At 53.8% G+C, this 17,915-nt stretch overlaps 2 protein-coding genes across 4 annotated transcripts; one reads left to right on the forward strand and one right to left on the reverse strand.

Moving 5' to 3' along the window:
• The first annotated feature begins 20 nt into the window (after nt 1-20).
• RBBP4 (RB binding protein 4, chromatin remodeling factor) lies at nt 21-10,758 on the forward strand. Of its 3 annotated transcripts, none has more exons than XM_071576499.1 (12): nt 21-191; nt 1,548-1,692; nt 3,387-3,532; nt 5,101-5,274; nt 6,088-6,203; nt 6,343-6,503; nt 7,050-7,176; nt 7,289-7,366; nt 8,435-8,511; nt 8,619-8,676; nt 8,773-8,883; nt 9,694-10,758. In XM_071576499.1, the coding sequence occupies exons 1-12, from the start codon at nt 176-178 to the stop codon at nt 9,757-9,759; spliced, it is 1,275 nt and encodes a 424-aa protein (XP_071432600.1). In that variant the 5' UTR covers nt 21-175; the 3' UTR covers nt 9,760-10,758. The 3 variants fall into 3 exon arrangements, with proteins under 3 accessions (XP_071432600.1, XP_071432602.1, XP_071432601.1); XM_071576501.1 differs by having other exon boundaries at nt 28-191; nt 1,545-1,692; XM_071576500.1 differs by lacking the exon at nt 21-191 and adding an exon at nt 684-754 and having other exon boundaries at nt 1,545-1,692.
• Nucleotides 10,759-11,124: 366 nt separating this feature from the next.
• Nucleotides 11,125-16,895, reverse strand: SYNC (syncoilin, intermediate filament protein). The gene is made up of 4 exons (XM_071576720.1): nt 16,749-16,895; nt 14,168-15,539; nt 12,839-12,963; nt 11,125-11,680 (listed from the first exon to the last, which is right to left on the reverse strand). Exons 1-4 carry the CDS (start codon nt 16,790-16,792, stop codon nt 11,617-11,619), a joined length of 1,605 nt encoding a protein of 534 aa, XP_071432821.1. The 5' UTR covers nt 16,793-16,895; the 3' UTR covers nt 11,125-11,616.
• Nucleotides 16,896-17,915: the final 1,020 nt, after the last annotated feature.

Consider the following 17,915-nt stretch of genomic DNA (forward strand, 5'->3'; position numbering starts at 1 on the left):
GGGCGGCGGGCGCTGATTGGTCGGCGCTGGCGCGCGAAGGGGTGCGCGGCGCCGGGAGCCGCGCGCAGCGGGGGCAGCGCACAATAGGGACGGAGCGGCGGCCGGACGGGCCCCAGCGCACCGATCGCCTCCGCCTCAGCCCCAGCCCGCCCCGCCGCGCTCCCCCCGCCGCGCCATGGCGGACAAGGAAGGTAAAGGCTCGGTGTGGGCGGCGCGGCCTCCGCCGGGAGGTGCGGGGTGTCCCCCCCCCCCTCCTTCCCGCTCGCGGCGTGAGGGGAGCGGGGGCGGCGCCGCCAGGGGGCGCCAGGGGGCGGGGCCTGCCCCCCCCCCCCCACCGTCATGGCCGCCAACAACTCCCACCGGCACCGGCCGAGAGGGGCCAGGACCGGCCCGCAGCCCCCAGCAGGGCGGTTCTGAGACCCCGGCGGGCTGGGCACAGCCGGGAGGGCGGTGCCCTGCGAGGGCTGCGGGCAGGGCATGGTGGTGCGGGTAAAGAGGTGTTACCGTGCGGTGCGGGGGTGCCCCCGTTCCGTGAGGGTGCCCCCGTTCCGTGAGGGTGCCCTCGTTCCGTGGGGCTGTCCCTGTTCCGTCGGGCTGCCCTCCCTCCCCTTCCCGTGGGTGAGTCCTGATTCCGCGGGGTTGCTCCTGTTTCGTGAGTGATCCCCCCGTTCCTTGTGGAAGTTCCGGTTCCGTGGGCGAGCTCCCGTTGCAGGGAGATGAGCCCCAATGCCGTGAGGCTCCTCCCGTTTCATGGGTGAGCCTCCCTTCAGCTGGGGTGTCCCCCTTCCACGGGGGTGTTCTCGTCCCACAGGGCTGTCCCCATTCCACGAGGGTGTCCCAGTTCCATTGGGGTCTCTCCATCCTACAGGGCTGTCCCCCTTCCACGGGGGTGTCCCCTTTCCATTGGGGTGACCTCCCCCAGGTCTGCCCACCCACCCTCTCCTCCTGCATCAGTCTGGTGGCAAATGGGATGAGAAAATGTGAGAGCAGCAAAGTGGCAGAACAAGCCTTGGAAAACTGGATTTTTGGGAACTCGTAGCTCAAGGCTGCACCCAGACTGGTCTGTTTAACAGCAGCTGCTGGTTCTGCTGCATTTAAACATCATTCCATGTCTGGGTTTTGCCTCCATAGTACCCTGTGCATTAAGTTTCAGAATTTTATTGTGCTGCTTCATTGAATCATCACAGAATGGTTTGGGTTGGGAGGGACCTCTAAGCCCACCCAGTCCCACCCTCTGCCATGGGCAGAGACACCTCCCACCAGCCCAGGCTGCTCCAAGTCCTGTCCAACCTGGCCTTGGACACTTCCAAGGATAAAATTTGACATAATTATTATTAATTTCCAGCCATATATCCAGAATAAAAGGATTAGCATGTGCAACAGGGGAGTTTTAGTTATTAGATAACTACTCCAACAGAGCATTGAACAGCAAAGCAGGGTGTGATCTAATTGGCTCTAATCCACTGCCTGCTCACAGTGATGGTGTGTCTCTAAATACTAATTCTTCAAGGCTAATTAATTCTATTTTTTTTAAACCACTTCAGCAGCCTTTGATGATGCAGTGGAAGAACGTGTGATCAACGAGGAGTACAAAATATGGAAAAAGAACACCCCCTTCCTGTATGATCTGGTGATGACCCACGCCCTGGAGTGGCCCAGCCTGACTGCCCAGTGGCTTCCTGATGTCACCAGGTGAGTTGATCTTTCTTGGAGCAGATCTTGAGTTGTGGTGATTGGAATAACCAAGTGTGGTATTGTCATACAAAAATCCTAGAATGGATTGGGTTGGAAAGACCTCTGAGATTAGCAAGTCCAACCCTTGATCCAACCCCACTGTGATCACCCTGACTTGATCCAACCCCACTGTGATCACCAGCCCAGGGCACTCCGTGCCCTGGGCTGGTGATCACAGTAGGGTTGGATCAAGACATGGTTGGATCAAGACATGGTGGATTCTCCCAGTGGGGTTGGATCAAGACATGGTGGGTTCTCCCAGTGGGGTTGGATCAAGACATGGTGGATTCTCCCAGTGGAGTTGGATCAAGACATGGTGGGTTCTCCCAGTGGGGTTGGATCAAGACATGGTGGATTCTCACAGTGGGGTTGGATCAAGACATGGTGGATTCTCCCAGTGGGGTTGGATCAAGACATGGTGGATTCTCCCAGTGGGGTTGGATCAAGACGTGGTTGGATCAAGACATGGTGGATTCTCCCAGTGGGGTTGGATCAAGACATGGTGGATTCTCCCAGTGGGGTTGGATCAAGACATGGTGGGTTCTCCCAGTGGGGTTGGATCAAGACATGGTGGATTCTCCCAGTGGGGTTGGATCAAGACATGGTGGATTCTCCCAGTGGGGTTGGATCAAGACATGGTGGGTTCTCCCAGTGGGGTTGGATCAAGACATGGTGGGTTCTCCCAGTGGGGTTGGATCAAGACATGGTGGGTTCTCCCAGTGGGGTTGGATCAAGACATGGTGGATTCTCCCAGTGGGGTTGGATCAAGACATGGTGGGTTCTCCCAGTGGGGTTGGATCAAGACATGGTGGGTTCTCCCAGTGGGGTTGGATCAAGACATGGTGGGTTCTCCCAGTGGGGTTGGATCAAGACGTGGTTGGATCAAGACATGGTGGATTCTCCCAGTGGGGTTGGATCAAGACATGGTGGATTCTCCCAGTGGGGTTGGATCAAGACATGGTGGATTCTCCCAGTGGGGTTGGATCAAGACATGGTGGATTCTCCCGGTGGGGTTGGATCAAGACATGGTGGGTTCTCCCAGTGGGGTTGGATCAAGACATGGTTGGATCAAGACATGGTGGGTTCTCCCAGTGGGGTTGGATCAAGACATGGTGGATTCTCCCAGTGGGGTTGGATCAAGACATGGTGGGTTCTCCCAGTGGGGTTGGATCAAGACGTGGTTGGATCAAGACATGGTGGATTCTCCCAGTGGGGTTGGATCAAGACATGGTGGGTTCTCCCAGTGGGGTTGGATCAAGACATGGTGGATTCTCACTCAGTGCAACATCCACAGAATCACAGAATGGATTGGGTTGGAAAAGACCTCTGAGATCATCAAGTCCAACCCTTGGTCCAACTCCAGTCCCTTTACCAGATCATGGCACTCAGTGCCATGGCCAAGCTCAGCTGAAAAACCTCCAAGGATGGGGAATCCACCCCCTCTCTGGGCAGCCCATTCCAATCCCTGAGCACTCTCTCTGGGAAGGATTTTTTCCTGCTCTCCAACTTCAATTTCCCCTGGCAGAGCTTGAGCCCATCGTGCCCCCTTGTCCTATTGCTGAGTGCCTGGGAGAAGAGACCAAACCCCACCTGGCTATAACATTCTAATCATCCCAGAGTTGGTGACTGTGTTTGATTCTCTCCCCTTGCAGGCCTGAGGGCAAAGATTTCAGTATCCACAGGCTGGTGCTGGGCACCCACACCTCGGATGAGCAGAACCACCTGGTCATTGCCAGTGTGCAGCTGCCCAACGACGACGCCCAGTTCGACGCCTCCCACTACGACAGCGAGAAAGGAGGTGAGGCCCCGAGGCCTGGGGGTTCCCTCTCTGCTCCTTCCCTTCTCCAAGGAAGGAAAATTTATCTTCTCTTAAAGTTCAGGCAGGAAGATTCATGTTCTACTTCACAGAATCCCAGACTATCCTGAGCTGGGAGGGACCCACAGGGTTCATTGAGCCCAACTCTTCAGTCAGTGGCCCACACAGGGGATTGAACCCTGACCTTGGGCATCATTACAACCAAGTTTTAACCAACTGAGGTGTCCCTGTCCATGGCAGGGGGTGGCACTGGATGAGCTTTAAGGTTCACAGACTAAACAGTTAAGAATCACAGAATTCCAGACCATTCTGAGTTGGGAGGGACCCACAAGGATCATCGAGTCCAACTTAAGTCAATGGCCCACCCTGGGGATTGAACCCATGACCTTGGGCATTGTTACAACCAAGTTTTAACCAGCTGAGGTGTCCCTGCCCATGGCAGGGGGTGGCACTGGATGAGCTTTAAGGTTCCTCCCAACCCATTCACAGAATCCCAGACTGTTCTGAGTTGGGAGGGACCCACAAGGCTCATCGAGCCCAACTCTTCAGTCAAAGGCCCACCCTGGGGATTGAACCCCTGACCTTGGGCATTATTACAACAAAGTTTTACCCAACTGAGCTGATCTCAGGGTCACTTCTCACTGAAGGTTTTATTTCCAAGTGCTGCCCCCGTGACAGGGAGATAAACAGACAAATGTGCCTCTTAATGGATAAACTCTCTGGTTTTTGAATGTGTGCAATGTCTTAATACTCCAGTGGTGAAAACAGAAGGTGGAGGCTTATTGCAAAAGTGTTTGTCTTTGGGAAAGCCCCACCCCTCCCTGTTTATCCTCAGGGACTGACACTGAATTCCATGCACTGCTCCTTATTGGTAGTTTTATTATCACTTTTTCATAACTTTTGAGAGAAAGTCAATCATGTAAAAGAATGTCTTTATTTCAGAGGAGTGTAACATTTCAAATGTTGTTCTGCTGCCTGAGAGCTGTGCCAGCCCCTGTTGGGTAAAGGACCAGTGTGTGTTATTCAGTGTATCAGAGTGGATTTGCTGTTTTCTGTGACCTTTGGCTGTCAGCACTGCCACCAGCTACACATTTCTCATGTTTACTGGATGGCCTCAGTGTTTCCACCTGGGGAAAGTCCTTAATGAGCCAATGTTTGCTCTTCTCTTTACAGGAAGTCTGGATTGTGCAATGAGTATTTTGATCTTTGGGCTTCTTAAGAATTACTCATGAACACAATGTTGTCTAATAAATAATTGGTTTCTGTTCTATTTTGGTATTTCTCAAAAATACATACTCCAGTTTAAAACCAATCCCAACCCCTTTCTTTTTGCCAGAATTGTGCTGTGCAATTTTGCTAATTATTAATTGCCTTTATGTATAAAGATAAGGGAACTTCAGCAAGTTGTATTTCAGGCCTAATAATTTGTTTTTACCAGAACTTGTCTATTCTGCAGTAAGAGCTTGGCAGCACCACGAACTGAGCCTCAATTCTTGGGTCTTCATTTGAAACTGGCTTATCATTCACAACTCCAAAATTCTTATTTCTAGAGTTTGGAGGCTTTGGATCAGTCAGTGGAAAAATTGAAATTGAAATCAAGATAAACCACGAGGGAGAAGTGAACAGGGCCCGTTACATGCCCCAGAACCCCTGTATCATTGCCACCAAGACCCCCTCCAGTGATGTCCTGGTCTTTGATTACACCAAACACCCTTCCAAACCAGGTGTGTGCTGCTTCCTCCCCTCTGGGCCTCAGGTACCAGCCAGCCCTTCCCAAAGGAAACGTTGATGTGGTGAAAAGGAGCTTAAAAGGTTGTGTGCATTGCCTGTCATTTTAGGGAAGTGGGTGCTTAGTGTGAGGTTATTGGGTGTGAGACTTAAGCCTCTCTATCCAAATGTATCCATGGAAAGGGAAACCTTTTCCTTCTTGCACTTTCACTGCTTGTTTTGTCCCCTCACTCTCTGTGGTGGTATTTGGGGTGGTAGAAGGTGGGTTTTTTGGAAACTGATGTGTTTGGTGGGTAGCTGAGCTGTTCCCTGATAACCTGTAGAGATCTTAACAGCCATTTATGAATCATCTTGTCTAAACTGCATAGAATTAACTGGTTTTTCCACTTGTGGGGAGGGTCAGAAGTGCCTTTGCTCCTTTACAAGTGCAGTTGCAGATCATGAGGGAAAGAAAACCACCACACCAGCAGTTTAGGAGGAGCTTTCTGAGCAGTAACTGGTGAGCTGCTGTTGCTCTATCCAGCTGGACCAGGTAACTCAGGCCAAAGCATGGAGGTGGTTCCTGCAGATGGCACAGCAAAGTTTAGTAAAGCACAGTAGGGCTTCATGCAGGTCCTGCAGGATGTGCTGGAAATGAGCCCAGGCACTGGAGTTTCACAGAATCCCAGACTGTTCTGGGTTGGGAGGGACCCACAAGGATCTTTGAGTCCAACCCTTCAGTCAGTGGCCCACACAGGGGATTGAACCCATGACCTTGGCATCATTCCATCCAGTTCTAATCTCCGAGTTGTTGCTCTGCCTGGTTTCAGACCCCTCTGGAGAGTGCAACCCCGACCTGCGCCTGCGTGGGCACCAGAAGGAGGGCTATGGGCTGTCCTGGAACCCAAACCTCAGTGGGCACTTGCTCAGTGCTTCTGATGACCATGTGAGTACTGCAAATACAGCTGAGCTGCAACCTGCACTTCCTGTGCCTTGGGAAGGCCAAAACTGTGCTGGCTGAGGGGCAGGAGTGAGGAGATTGTCTGTCTGAAGGTGTAATTTGGTAACATTTTTGTTGTTCAAAGACCATTTGCTTGTGGGATATCAGTGCTGTGCCAAAGGAGGGCAAAGTGGTGGATGCAAAGACCATCTTCACAGGCCACACAGCAGTGGTGGAAGATGTATCCTGGCACCTGCTCCATGAATCCCTCTTTGGATCTGTTGCTGATGATCAGAAGCTCATGATGTGAGTGGGGGAACCTCTCCACAAACCAAGTGCTTTTCCATGTGCTCCTCAGTCCCTGGGTGGGATGGGATGGAAGCCTTGGTTTCTCAGTCCCTGGGTGGGATGGGATGGAACATTTGGTTTCTCAGTCCCTGGGTGGGATGGGATGGGATGGGATGGAGGCCTTGGTTTCTCAGTCCCTGGGTGGGATGGGATAGAAGCCTTGGTTTCTCAGTCCCTGGGTGGGATGGGATGGGATGGAACCTTTGGTTTCTCAGTCCCTGGGTGGGATGGGATGGAACCTTTGGTTTCTCAGTCCCTGGGTGGGATGGGATGGAACCTTTGGTTTCTCAGTCCCTGGGTGGGATGGGATGGAACTTTTGGTTTCTCAGTCCCTGGGTGGGATGGGATGGGATGGAAGCCTTGGTTTCTCAGTCCCTGGGTGGGATGGGATGGGATGGGATGGGATGGGATGGGATGGGATGGGATGGGATGGGATGGGATGGGATGGGATGGGATGGGATGGGATGGAAGCCTTGGTTTCAATGCCCTGTGTTCCCCCCACAGCTGGGACACTCGGTCCAACAACACCTCCAAGCCCAGCCACTCTGTGGATGCTCACACAGCTGAAGTCAACTGCCTTTCCTTCAATCCTTACAGTGAGTTCATCCTGGCCACAGGATCAGCTGACAAGGTACCTCTGCCTTTTGCCTACTCATCCTTGGCCACTTTCTGGTGTCTGAGTGTGGATGTACATGCTGGTTACTTCTACAAAATATGTTTTGTCTTGTGGGGTTTTTTCCTAGACTGTTGCTCTGTGGGACTTGAGGAACCTAAAACTGAAGCTGCACTCCTTTGAATCACATAAAGATGAAATATTCCAGGTATAACAAAATGTCTTTATCTTTTATGCACAAAGGCTTATTTACACTTAAGAAAATAGTCATTTCCTCCCTGTTTTTATTAAATGTACTTGCAGTTTAAAACTCATTCTTTTTTCTCATCTGCTTATCAGTTTTGGGTTGTTTTGGTGGAGCTGTGGAGCTCCAGGACATGCAGGAGTGCCCAGAAGTGGAAGAGGGAGATGCTGTGGAGCTCTGACCACAGTGGGAGGATGAAATGGTAGCAGTGCATTAAAGGGCATTGAATTATTCATGGCAGCAGATTGAGCAGCAGCCCCAGTGAAATGGCTGCAGAGTTTCCATCTCCTCAGCCTGGTCCTGCAGGAGGGTTCAGCTGGATCACAGAAACACCCTCTGACAGCAAACAATTGCCAATTTTGCTGGTGTAAATATAGAATGTTCACATCATGGGGAGCATGTGCTTAGCAGATACAACATTTCCATCTCCAGCTCGTGCCTTAATCAGAGGAGAAATATGTGGAGATGTTTTGGTGGAAGGATTATTAGTTCAGACTGTAATGTCTAAATAAAATGGCACATGGAATCCTGCAGTGTCACATTAGTGTGCAGAATTCTGTGTTCTTTTCTAATCCTGTGATCCTATTAAGTGAGGTGTTTTGGAGAGCTTTATCTCCAGCACAAGTAGTAAATGAGCTTTTGGGCAGCTAAGCTTAATTACAGTGATTTCTTTTCATGTGAGAACTGTACCTACTGCTGAAGGAATCCAGGGGTTGTGCTTGTGCAATCCTTGTTGGGATAAGGAGCAGCCAATACCCTTGGGGGCTGTTTGCACTTGGGAACACGTGGCTTTGGGAGAGGAGAAGGTTCCAGGTGGCTTTTTTTGGTGCTGAAAGGCCTTTTTTTTGTGTGTGGCTGTTCCCAAACTGCCCCCTGTGCTCAGTGTTGTTGGTGGGTGTATTTTATTCTGTTTAATTGCCAATTTGAATTCTCACAGAGCTCTCAGGGTACAAAAGGAGGTGGTGTTTGTTGTCAATGTTGTGTTACAGTCCTTAAAGCTCCTTTTCTCAATGAATTCCTCCTTGGCTGTAGGTTCAGTGGTCTCCCCACAATGAAACCATCCTGGCTTCCAGTGGCACAGACCGCAGGCTGAACGTCTGGGACTTGAGGTGAGTCCCCATCACTGCCTGTCCCCACAAATGCTGCTGGTTCAGTTGTGTCACATCAGAAATAAACCCCAACCTTTTCTTTTTTCCTCCCTTTTTTTTCCTTGCAGTAAAATTGGAGAAGAGCAATCCCCTGAAGATGCTGAGGATGGTCCCCCAGAGCTGTTGGTGAGTCTTTTCAACCTCATTAATTATTATTCACCAGTTACTCACTTCTGCAGTGCAGATTTGTGACCATTCCCCTCTTTGTTTCCCCAATCTTAGTTTATTCATGGTGGTCATACTGCAAAGATATCTGATTTCTCCTGGAATCCCAACGAGCCCTGGGTCATTTGTTCTGTATCAGAAGATAATATCATGCAAGTCTGGCAAATGGTGAGTTGCTGGGGAAGGTGCAGGAAGTGGCAGGTGAGAGATGGTGTGGAATGCCTGGATTTCAGCATTCCTGCTCTGAGTTACTCCTTTTGTAGCATTGCTGAACTCTCAGAGGGACAGTGAGAGTTCAGCCCTTTAGCTTTGGTAGAACAATGGCTTCCAAATACTCACAAGCTGGGTTTTATTTAATAAGAAAAGGAAGTGCTGGTGCAGAAGGAATTTTTTCCCTTCTAGGCTTGAATAAAAACAGTGTGTGAGAACCAGTGATGAAATTGAGGTTTCTGTTAGTTATTGTCCTGAAGAATGAAATATTTGTAAGTGGTACAAATGCCCTCCTGAGGATGGAGAATGGGAAGAGTTTGCTGGCCCCACATTCCCAGCTGTTGAAGATTTTGGAAAACAATCTTGACCTTTGACAAGACCATGCTCCTAATTTTGTTTATCTGTAAATTTTGCTCTTGGCAGCTTTCCCTGTAGTTCTTTTGGAAGGTGCAGCTAAGTAGAGGACCTACTAAATATATACAGAAGAGTGTTGATTAAATGAATCTTACAGTGGTCTCTGCTTTAACAAGGCAGATTCCTAAGCTAAAATAATGTAGAGGATACTTAGGAAATATTGTGGAGACATGGCTGTTATGGAAAGGGTCATTTGTGTTGCTGCTTTGATGTTAAGTGATGTTGGGGTCAGGGGTGGGTGATACAGATCTGCCAAAAGCTCTGGCAGTTTTCCATCTGGAGTGTTCTTGGGGCTGGAATGCTGCCCACAGGGGTGGGAATTGCTCCCTCAGCCCCTCCATCCCTGTCTTGCAGGCTGAGAACATCTATAACGATGAAGATCCTGAGGGAAGTGTGGATCCAGAAGGCCAAGGATCCTAGATGACAACCCTTGCCTCTTTTTAGTCTTTTCCCTTCTCTTCCCTCTCAGCCCTGGTAATTGACTTGACACTGGTTTGGAGACACACGTAGACTTTGTGTTCAGCCATTCTCCTGTTCCCATCACAGCCTTTTCCACCCACACAGTGAGACCCACCCCAGAAAAGGGCTCAGCCCCCTCAGCCAGGTCTGTGCTGGAGCTCCTTGGTCAGAATTCCTGCAGCACCCTCCTGTGTCAGGCTTGCTGTCCCATTTAGCTGCCTTTCAGCACAAAGCAAGTTTTTCTTTCTTGCTCCAGCCACAGGCTTTTTCCTAATTTAAACAAAAGTTCCATTGGCAGAGCTGCCCAGTGGGCTGGAGCCAGTGGAGATGTCACAAGTGTTAATCCACTGGCAGCTGGGAAATGGTGAGGATGGTCTTGTCCTCCTCAGTGAACTCAGAAGCCTTGGAATTCCCTTAGTTATCTGTACCTTGTGGATTTTTCTGCCTTTGCAGGCACAAAACACACCTGCAAGTTCTGACTTGAACTGAAATGTCTCTATTTTTATCTCTCCTGGTATTTCTGGGGTTTTCATTCCTTCCTTCCTTGCTCTCCCTTTCCCCCCCTGCTGGGTGCCAGCGGTTTGGATTCATTAGCTATTCCTGCAGAGCATCATCCCCTCCTGTCTTTCTTTGCTCTATTGTGTGTTTCTTGAGCTGTGTTTTTCACATAATGTTTCTTTCCTTTCTGTGAAATGGTTTTTAAGACTTGGGACCCCCAAGTTGTAAAGGTGTCTGTTTGTACCAGCGGGTGGTCCTGCCCAGTGCCCCGAGCAGCGTCGGCAGCTGGTGAGGAGCAAAACAAACGTGGATCAGCTGCTCTTTTAGGAGTTAGTCCTTGCCCACTGGTTCCTGCTCGTCTTCCACTCGGGTGTCCCGTGCCACCAGCAGCCTCTTACTCTCCATCTCCTCATGACTAATTGCGTGTAAGTTCTGGAATAAAGGTTTTCTACATAAACACTGCGGAGTTCGGGGAGTTCTGTGTCTTTCTGCATTAACTGCTTTGTTGGGGACCTGTAAAGGGAGCAGGGAGAGGAAGGGTGTGGTCCCACTTGTGTGCTGTATTGAGGCTTTTTTGTGTCTTCCCCTCTCAGTTTTGCTGTTTTGTTCGTGGAATGAGTCAGAGAGCACCTCCAGTCCCCAGGCAGCCACAAAAGCACCGAGCTGTTCCTTCCCCCTCGGGCCTGTCTGTGTGTTGGCTCTGCCCTCAGCCCTTGCCCCGGAGCTGTTTTGGTTAATCTGCAGCATGAATAGTTCGATACAAACGCCCTGGTTTGACACACAGACTTGGGATTTGGAGACGCAGCTTTGAGAACTAAAAGGCTCCTTAAACTCTGACCTTTATTTTCAGTGTGAGACTCAATATAAAGTGGAAACCTCTTACCCACCACCTCGTTTCTGTGGAGCACATCCCAGTACAGCAGAGACCCTTGAAATACAAAAGAAAATCCTGTTCAAAGGACAAAACTTCTCTTGCATGTAAACTTTAAAAGTCAAACCCCCCAGAACTCTCTGCAGGTTTAAACAATCCATCTATGGAACAAGACAAGATAACACTCTCCCAAACACAGCAAAACATAAATCTGTTACTCCTCATCCATGTCCATCATTCAGTGCAAGGATTGTTGGCTCTGCTCCTCTGTGGAAAAGCAGTTTTACTACAGCAGCAGCACCTGGAGAAATACACCCAGGAAAGGATTGTCTGGTATTCCCAACTCCAGGCAGCAGCTGTGCAGCAGCAGCAGGATAAGCAGCACAGGAGACATCCCTTGTACATCCTCTGGCCATTGGTTTTGCTACAAAGAGGAAAATTCCATAGTTCTAACAGTCCTGCTCTGCTTTTTCCTCTGATTTGCAAAGGTGTCCGTAGATTTCCAAGCAGCTCCTGTCAGGGGAGAAAGGAAATTCAGGCTATGGAATATTTACATAAATGCTCTGGCTGGAGGAAAAAGGGAAGGGGTGCTATTTCTGGAAAACTCTTCACAGTATGGGAGAAAAGGAGTTGGGAAGCACTTTAGGAGGCTCCGTGCAGGGCTGTGTGTGCCTGGCCCAGCCCTCCCACAGCCCTTGGCAAACAGGATTCGACAGAAGGGAATGTCATTTTTGGTGAGAGCTACAGGAAAAGGAGCTCGGAGGAGCTGCACTTAACTCTGAGGTCCCTGGAGCAAATGTGACACCTCATTAAAGGTGTCCTGACACCGGAGAAGCCTCGGGTGTGTTATCACTCCAGGGCTGGCAATCTGTAGGTCCCAGGAGTCCCCTGGGTTAAGTGTTGGTTTCTGTGATTTAGGAGAACCCCTCACAAACGGGGGTGGTGGGATCTGGGCTGAATCCTCAGTGCAGTTTGTGCTGTGAATCATCTGGGTGACAACACAGGCTGAGAGATCCCTCCCCTGTGCTTGCCATGCTAAAGTCTTACCTGGATAAAGGAAAACTGGGGTGGGGAATATCCTGTGGTGTGTTTGCAGGAGGAGGTTTGGGCAGAGAAGGGGATGCTGAAGGAGCAGTGAGGCTGTGGGAAAGGGTTAAGTGTGTGCACAGCTGAGAGTGGAGCCACAGAACAGCTCCAGCTTTGGGGGGTAGAACAGCCCACAAACTCCAGGACATTTTCTGGAGCTTTGGAAAATCCTGTGCAAAGAAGTCCTGAGTGAAACCACCAACAGTCTCATGAGCAGAGACAGTTCTCCCCCACTGGAGAGCATCCCCAGCACTGCTTCCCAAACCCAAACCTCAGCTCCTTTCCCACGTATTCCTAAGGAAACCACCACTTAAGCTGCCACACCTGCTCCTTGGGAAGCAATTCCACTCCTCCATGTGCAGGAATTCCCAGCAAATCCCAGTTTGCTGTTTGGCAGCAGGGCTGGAGCTCCTGCTGTGCTGCCCCACCAGGCCTTTGGTCACACACCAAGGAACCAGGAGCAAAATCCGGTGGTGTCCCCAGCTGTGGGACCCCACCCAGCACCCCAGACTCTGCCCCACCATCCTCCTCCTCCTCCTGCTCTTCCCAGCCCCTCTGCCCTGCAGGGGTGGGGCACAAACACACTTGTAGATGGAGAGCTCCCTGTGGAGGCTGGTCCTCAGCTCCTCCAGCTCCTGGTTCTTGCGCTGCTGGAGCTGCACCCCGTTCTTCAGCTCCTTCAGTCTGTCCTCCAGCTCCTCAACCTGCTCCTGGGGGGAGAGGACAGCAGTGGGTGAGCTGGAGGAAAGTGCCTGCACTGCCCTGCTCCTCACACGCTCCTCAGGGATCTGCCTCTGGATGCTGCTGGTCTGGGCAAGCACAGCCAGGCTGACACTGCCCAAACACTCTCTTTAAAATCCTCTGCAGAAAGGCTTTGTTTTGTTACAAAGGTGGGAGTTTGGGCTGGGCTGGGCTGCGTTTTGTCCTTAGGCTTCTCCCAGCTGCTTGGTTTTGTCCCCTAAACTGCTCTGTGTGTGTTTTGAGAAGCTGCCAGCACTGTAAAATCCCATGAGTCAGAAAGAAGATAAATGAGGGATTTGGGAAAAGGAAAACGTGGAGGCACAGCAGGGATGCTCCAAAGTCCTGTCTCCATGGGGCAGTGGTCCCTGACATCCAAGGCAAGCCTTGTCATGGGTGCTGGGGGCCTGGGCTCCATTCCAGCAGGGAGGAGCTGCAATGGAAGGGGAGCACCAGCTTCCAGAAACTGCTGGGAGGAGGCAGCGCCTGCGAGCTGAGAACAGAGAGCGTTGAAAGGGGGGAGATTAATTGTGGAGCCTCTTTGCCAAATGTGCTCTTGTAGATATTGAATTGCCTTGTCCCTCAGGCCAGAGTGCCCAGCCAGAAATAACCCTCTGAGGAGGCAGCCCTGCCCCTGGGCCGTGGGCTTGGGAGAGCAGACCCTTCCTGGCAGTGGGAAGGGCACAATCTGCCCCACCAGGACTGGGTTTTAAAGAAAAGCCACATTTATTTAAAACTGGCTTTTCCAAGTGCTTTGGCTCAGCCCTGTGTGGAAAATGTGTGGTGTCTGTGCTCAGCAGCATCACCCAGCTTGGGAAGGAACCCTCCAAACCCTCCACCTCAGCCCTGCTCTCTGGGGCCATTTCCAAGGGGGAGGCCAAAACCAAGGGTGAATATATTCAGGAGAAACCTATTTTCCAAGCCAGGTGAAGCCCCAGAACTTTCCCTGGATTTGCCTTATGCCCAGAGGCTGCTGCTTGGCCTGGCCCATGCCAGGTGTGCGGGATAATTTTGATTCCAACCAGCAGGAGATTTTCCACCTCCTCACCCTCCTCATCCTCCCCACTCCTCCCCTTGGCCCTACGAGCAAGGCCTGCAGCACCCACATCTCCCTGGCTGCAAAGAGCAAGTCCCACCCTGCAGGGGGAGGATTTTGGGTGCCCAGGGGGCTCATACCCGGTACTGCCCGACCTCCTCATCCCGTTTCTGCTTGACCAGGACAATCTGCTCCTCCAGGCTGCGGTTGTGCAGCCTCAGCCTGCTGACCTCGCCCTGCAGGGGCCTCAGGGCCTCCTTCATGCCCTGGATCTCTCCCTGCACCTCCTGCAGCGCCCTGGCCCCGGCCTCCCTGCGCTCCAGCAGCCGCAGCAGCTGCGGCTCGTAGTGCTGCTCCAGCCCGCGCCGGCTCCGCGCCACGAAGCTCTCGAACTCCGCCGACAGCCGGCGGCTCTCCTGCAGGTACAGGTTGTCCTGGCGGCACGGGGGAGCCTCCAGGCGCTGCCTCAGAACCTCCTTCTCCTTCTCGCAGGTCTCCTTCAGCTGGGACAGCTCCCCCGAGAGCTGCCCGGCCTGGCTCTCCAGCTCGCCCTGGTAGGCAGCGTGCTGGGAGAGGTCGTGCCGCCGGCTCTCCAGCTGGTACTGGCAGGCCACGCACTCCTTGGTCACCCTGAACAGCTTCTGCTTGATCTGCCGGATCTCATCCTTCAGGTTGTCCCTCTCCAGCTCCACCTTGGCCAGCAGCCTGCAGGCTGCCTGGATCTCCTCGTGGGCGTTCCGGATCTCCTGCAGCGCCGGCTCCCGCAGCTGCGCCAGCTCCGCGATCAGCCGGTCCCGCTCCTGCTCCAGCTGCTCCACGACCTCGATGCACTCCTGGAAGTAGTTGCCCAGCTCCTCCAGGGTCAGGCACTGATGCTCCTCCATGGCATCTGCATCCAGAGGGCTGCCTGCTCCCTCTGCCTCCATGTCCAGCGGGATCCCTGCCCCATCTGTGGCATCTGGGATCCCTGCCCTGTCTGTGTCCATGTCCAGTGGGGTCCCCACTCCATCTGCATCCACATCCAGTGGGATCCCTGTTGCATCCACATCCAGTGGGATCCCTGCCCCACCTGCATCCAAGTCCAGAGGGATCCCTGCTGCATCCACATCCACTGGGATCCCTGTCCCACTTGCATCCACATCCAGTGGAATCTCTACTCCATCTGCATCCATGTCCTGTGGGATTCCTGTCCCACCTGCATCCATATCCAGCAGGACTCCTGCCACATCCACGTCCAGAGGGATCCCAGCCCCAGCTGCACCCTCATCCAGCTGGGCCCCTGGCATGTTTAGCTCCAAGGAAGTGTCTCTGCTGGCAGCCTGCAGTTCCTGGTTGGAGTCTGGGCTGCCCCTGAGCGGGGGTGTCACTCCCACACCCCCTGATGGGTCTGTTGGGATGTGGGGATGGTCCAGGTGTGGAGCAGCACCTGCAGCCGCTCCCTGTGGGGCCGGGGATGCTCCAGCTTCATCCAGCTGCAGCTCTGGAGGGGGCTCGGGCTGTGCCATCAGGTTCCTGCAAAGGAGAGCAAATGTGAACCAGAGCAACGAGTGTGAAGGTCGTAGCTCCTCCTCCCACCCTGTGAGACCCTCAGGCTGGATGAGCTGGGCAGGGCTGTGCTCAAGGCTCTGCTGACAGCTTGGACTCAAACCGCCCAAAAGAAGGGAAGAAAACCCTGTTAAAGAGACTGACTGGCACAAGGGCAGAGTGAGGGATGAAAAATGCAAACCCAACCCCCAAACTGCTCCGGTGTCAGCGGGAACAGCCCCCGTGTCCCGGCCAATCTCGCCAGCGGCACCGGTGGGACCGGTGTGAGCACTCCCTGCAAAACTTCCCGGGATTTTAGCGATGTGGCATAACCTCACGGCAAGGGAATGCGCTCTGAAGGCCAGGCAGGCTCCGGGGTGGCTGAGCTGGAGCAAACCCCGCGCACAGAGCGCCGGGCGAGAGGCAGCGCCCGCAGCGGGAGCCGCTTTGCAGAGTCATCCGATCCCGGCATTGTCCCCAGTCACGGCACCTGCAGCTGCCGCCACCGAATCCTCGCGCTCACATTCTCCAGGGCGCTATTCGGGGCAGGATGGAGAGAACAACCCTCGGGGACGGGCTGGACTCCTCCTGCTGCCCCCAGGCCGGTGGGTCGGGCGGGGGATGCTCTCACCTCCCGGCCACGCCGCTGAGCTCATGTCTAGTCATTCCCTAAGGAATGAGCACGGGCTGGCACTCGCGGGCAGCCCCCGGCTCGGAGCAACGGCTTGGAGGAAAGAACTGATTTTCACCGATACTTTCTCTCCTAATAAGGCAGTTTTCGGCACTGATGACACATCGCAGCCTCGGACTCCACGGCCGCCGGCTGGAGAGGGGGCAGCGCCTGCAAAGGTGGGCAAAGGGCTCTTCTGCTTCATTTTCCCTTGCCCTCCTCTGTGCCAGCCCTTATTTTTCAAAGTTCTCGGCTCTGCTGCGAGTGGGCAGGGCGGGAGGGGAGGGCACAATCCTGCCTTCCCAGCGGGGCGTGGGGGTCGCTCCCACCCACCACGGCTCATCCCAGGGCACCCCAGAACTCTTGGGTACCTCAGAGGGACCACCCTGGTCGCTCTGAGGGTCTGGGAATGCTGAACCTCAGATGTCCCCGCCCCATCCCTGCATCCGAGGCTTTGGCAGCCCCCTCACCCACGGCACCCCGGAGGACCCCAGCCCCTTGTGCCCCCAGCCCGGGTGGGCTCTTACCTTGCTCCCCCGGAGCCCAGCGCCTCCGGCTCTGCACTGCACATGGGCTTAGCATGGGGCGGGGGGTGGGTATTAATAATCGGGGCTGGAAATCAGACTCCCCGGAGCGGCCCGGCCGCGCCTGCAGTGCCAGCTGCGGGCGCTGCCTTCCTCCGCCCCGCGGAGGAGGAGGAGGAGGAGGGCGGGGAAGGCCAGGCTGCCCGCATCCCTGGCAGAGGCAGCCGCAGGGACCGGCTGCAGCCAGCCCTGTCCGTGGGGCGCAGCGCCCGCAGCCCCCCGCCCTCTCCGGCTGTTCCCACCCGTGATTTATGGTGGAGGTTTGTTCTGTGTGGCCTCAAAGCCGCCCCTTCCCCCGGCACTTTCCGGGGATCTGCAGGTCCCCATCCCTCCGGGCAGGATGTGAGGGGCTGGGAGGGGGGTAGTGGGATGCCCATGATGGGTGCCCTGGGGCTGTGGGGGTTTGTCTGTGGTGGAAGGGGAAATGCCAGAGAATGCATCACGTGCCCAGATGGCACAGCCTCATCCTGTGCACGGAGCAGGGGGTGTGAGGGTGCTGGGAGTGCAGTGCTACAACCGCCTGGGCACTGGGTACCAGTGTGACAAACCCCTGGCACTCAGGAGTCTCTGAAGAATCCCTGTAGCCACCCCAGCAAAGGCACAGCGCGGGCTCCGCTTCCCCTTCCGCCCACAGCCCGTCCCTGCTGCCCCTTTCCCTCTGTCTGGGCATGGAGAGGGTGATGTTTCACTCTGCAAAGCCCCGAGTTGGCCATGGGCACACTCCTGGGTATCCAACACTGACTCTGCCTGCACTGAGCTGGTTTTCTGCCTCTGCCCACCCACCTTCCCATGGTGCCCATCCCCATCCTCCCCTCTCTGTGATCCCAAACCAACCCTTGGGCCTCCACACCACCAGCACATATTTATATATAAACCACACATTTTAGATCTAAACTGCCCTGTTGGCACGGGTGCATCAGCCCTTGGTCACCTTGGCCCAGCCGCCCCTTGTGGTGTTGCCCCCATCCTACCTCGGCCCGTGCCCGCTCCTGCCACGCTCAGGAAGTTGGCACTCCCCTCTCAGGAAGTCACCAGCCTACGTGCCCCAAAATCACCCAGCAACACCCAGCACAGCCTGCCCCAGCACCAGTGCCACCCAGTGCCACCCTC

The sequence above is a fragment of the Pithys albifrons genome, chromosome 24, assembly GCF_047495875.1.
Source record: "Pithys albifrons albifrons isolate INPA30051 chromosome 24, PitAlb_v1, whole genome shotgun sequence".
NCBI classification, from domain to species: Eukaryota; Metazoa; Chordata; class Aves; order Passeriformes; family Thamnophilidae; genus Pithys; species Pithys albifrons.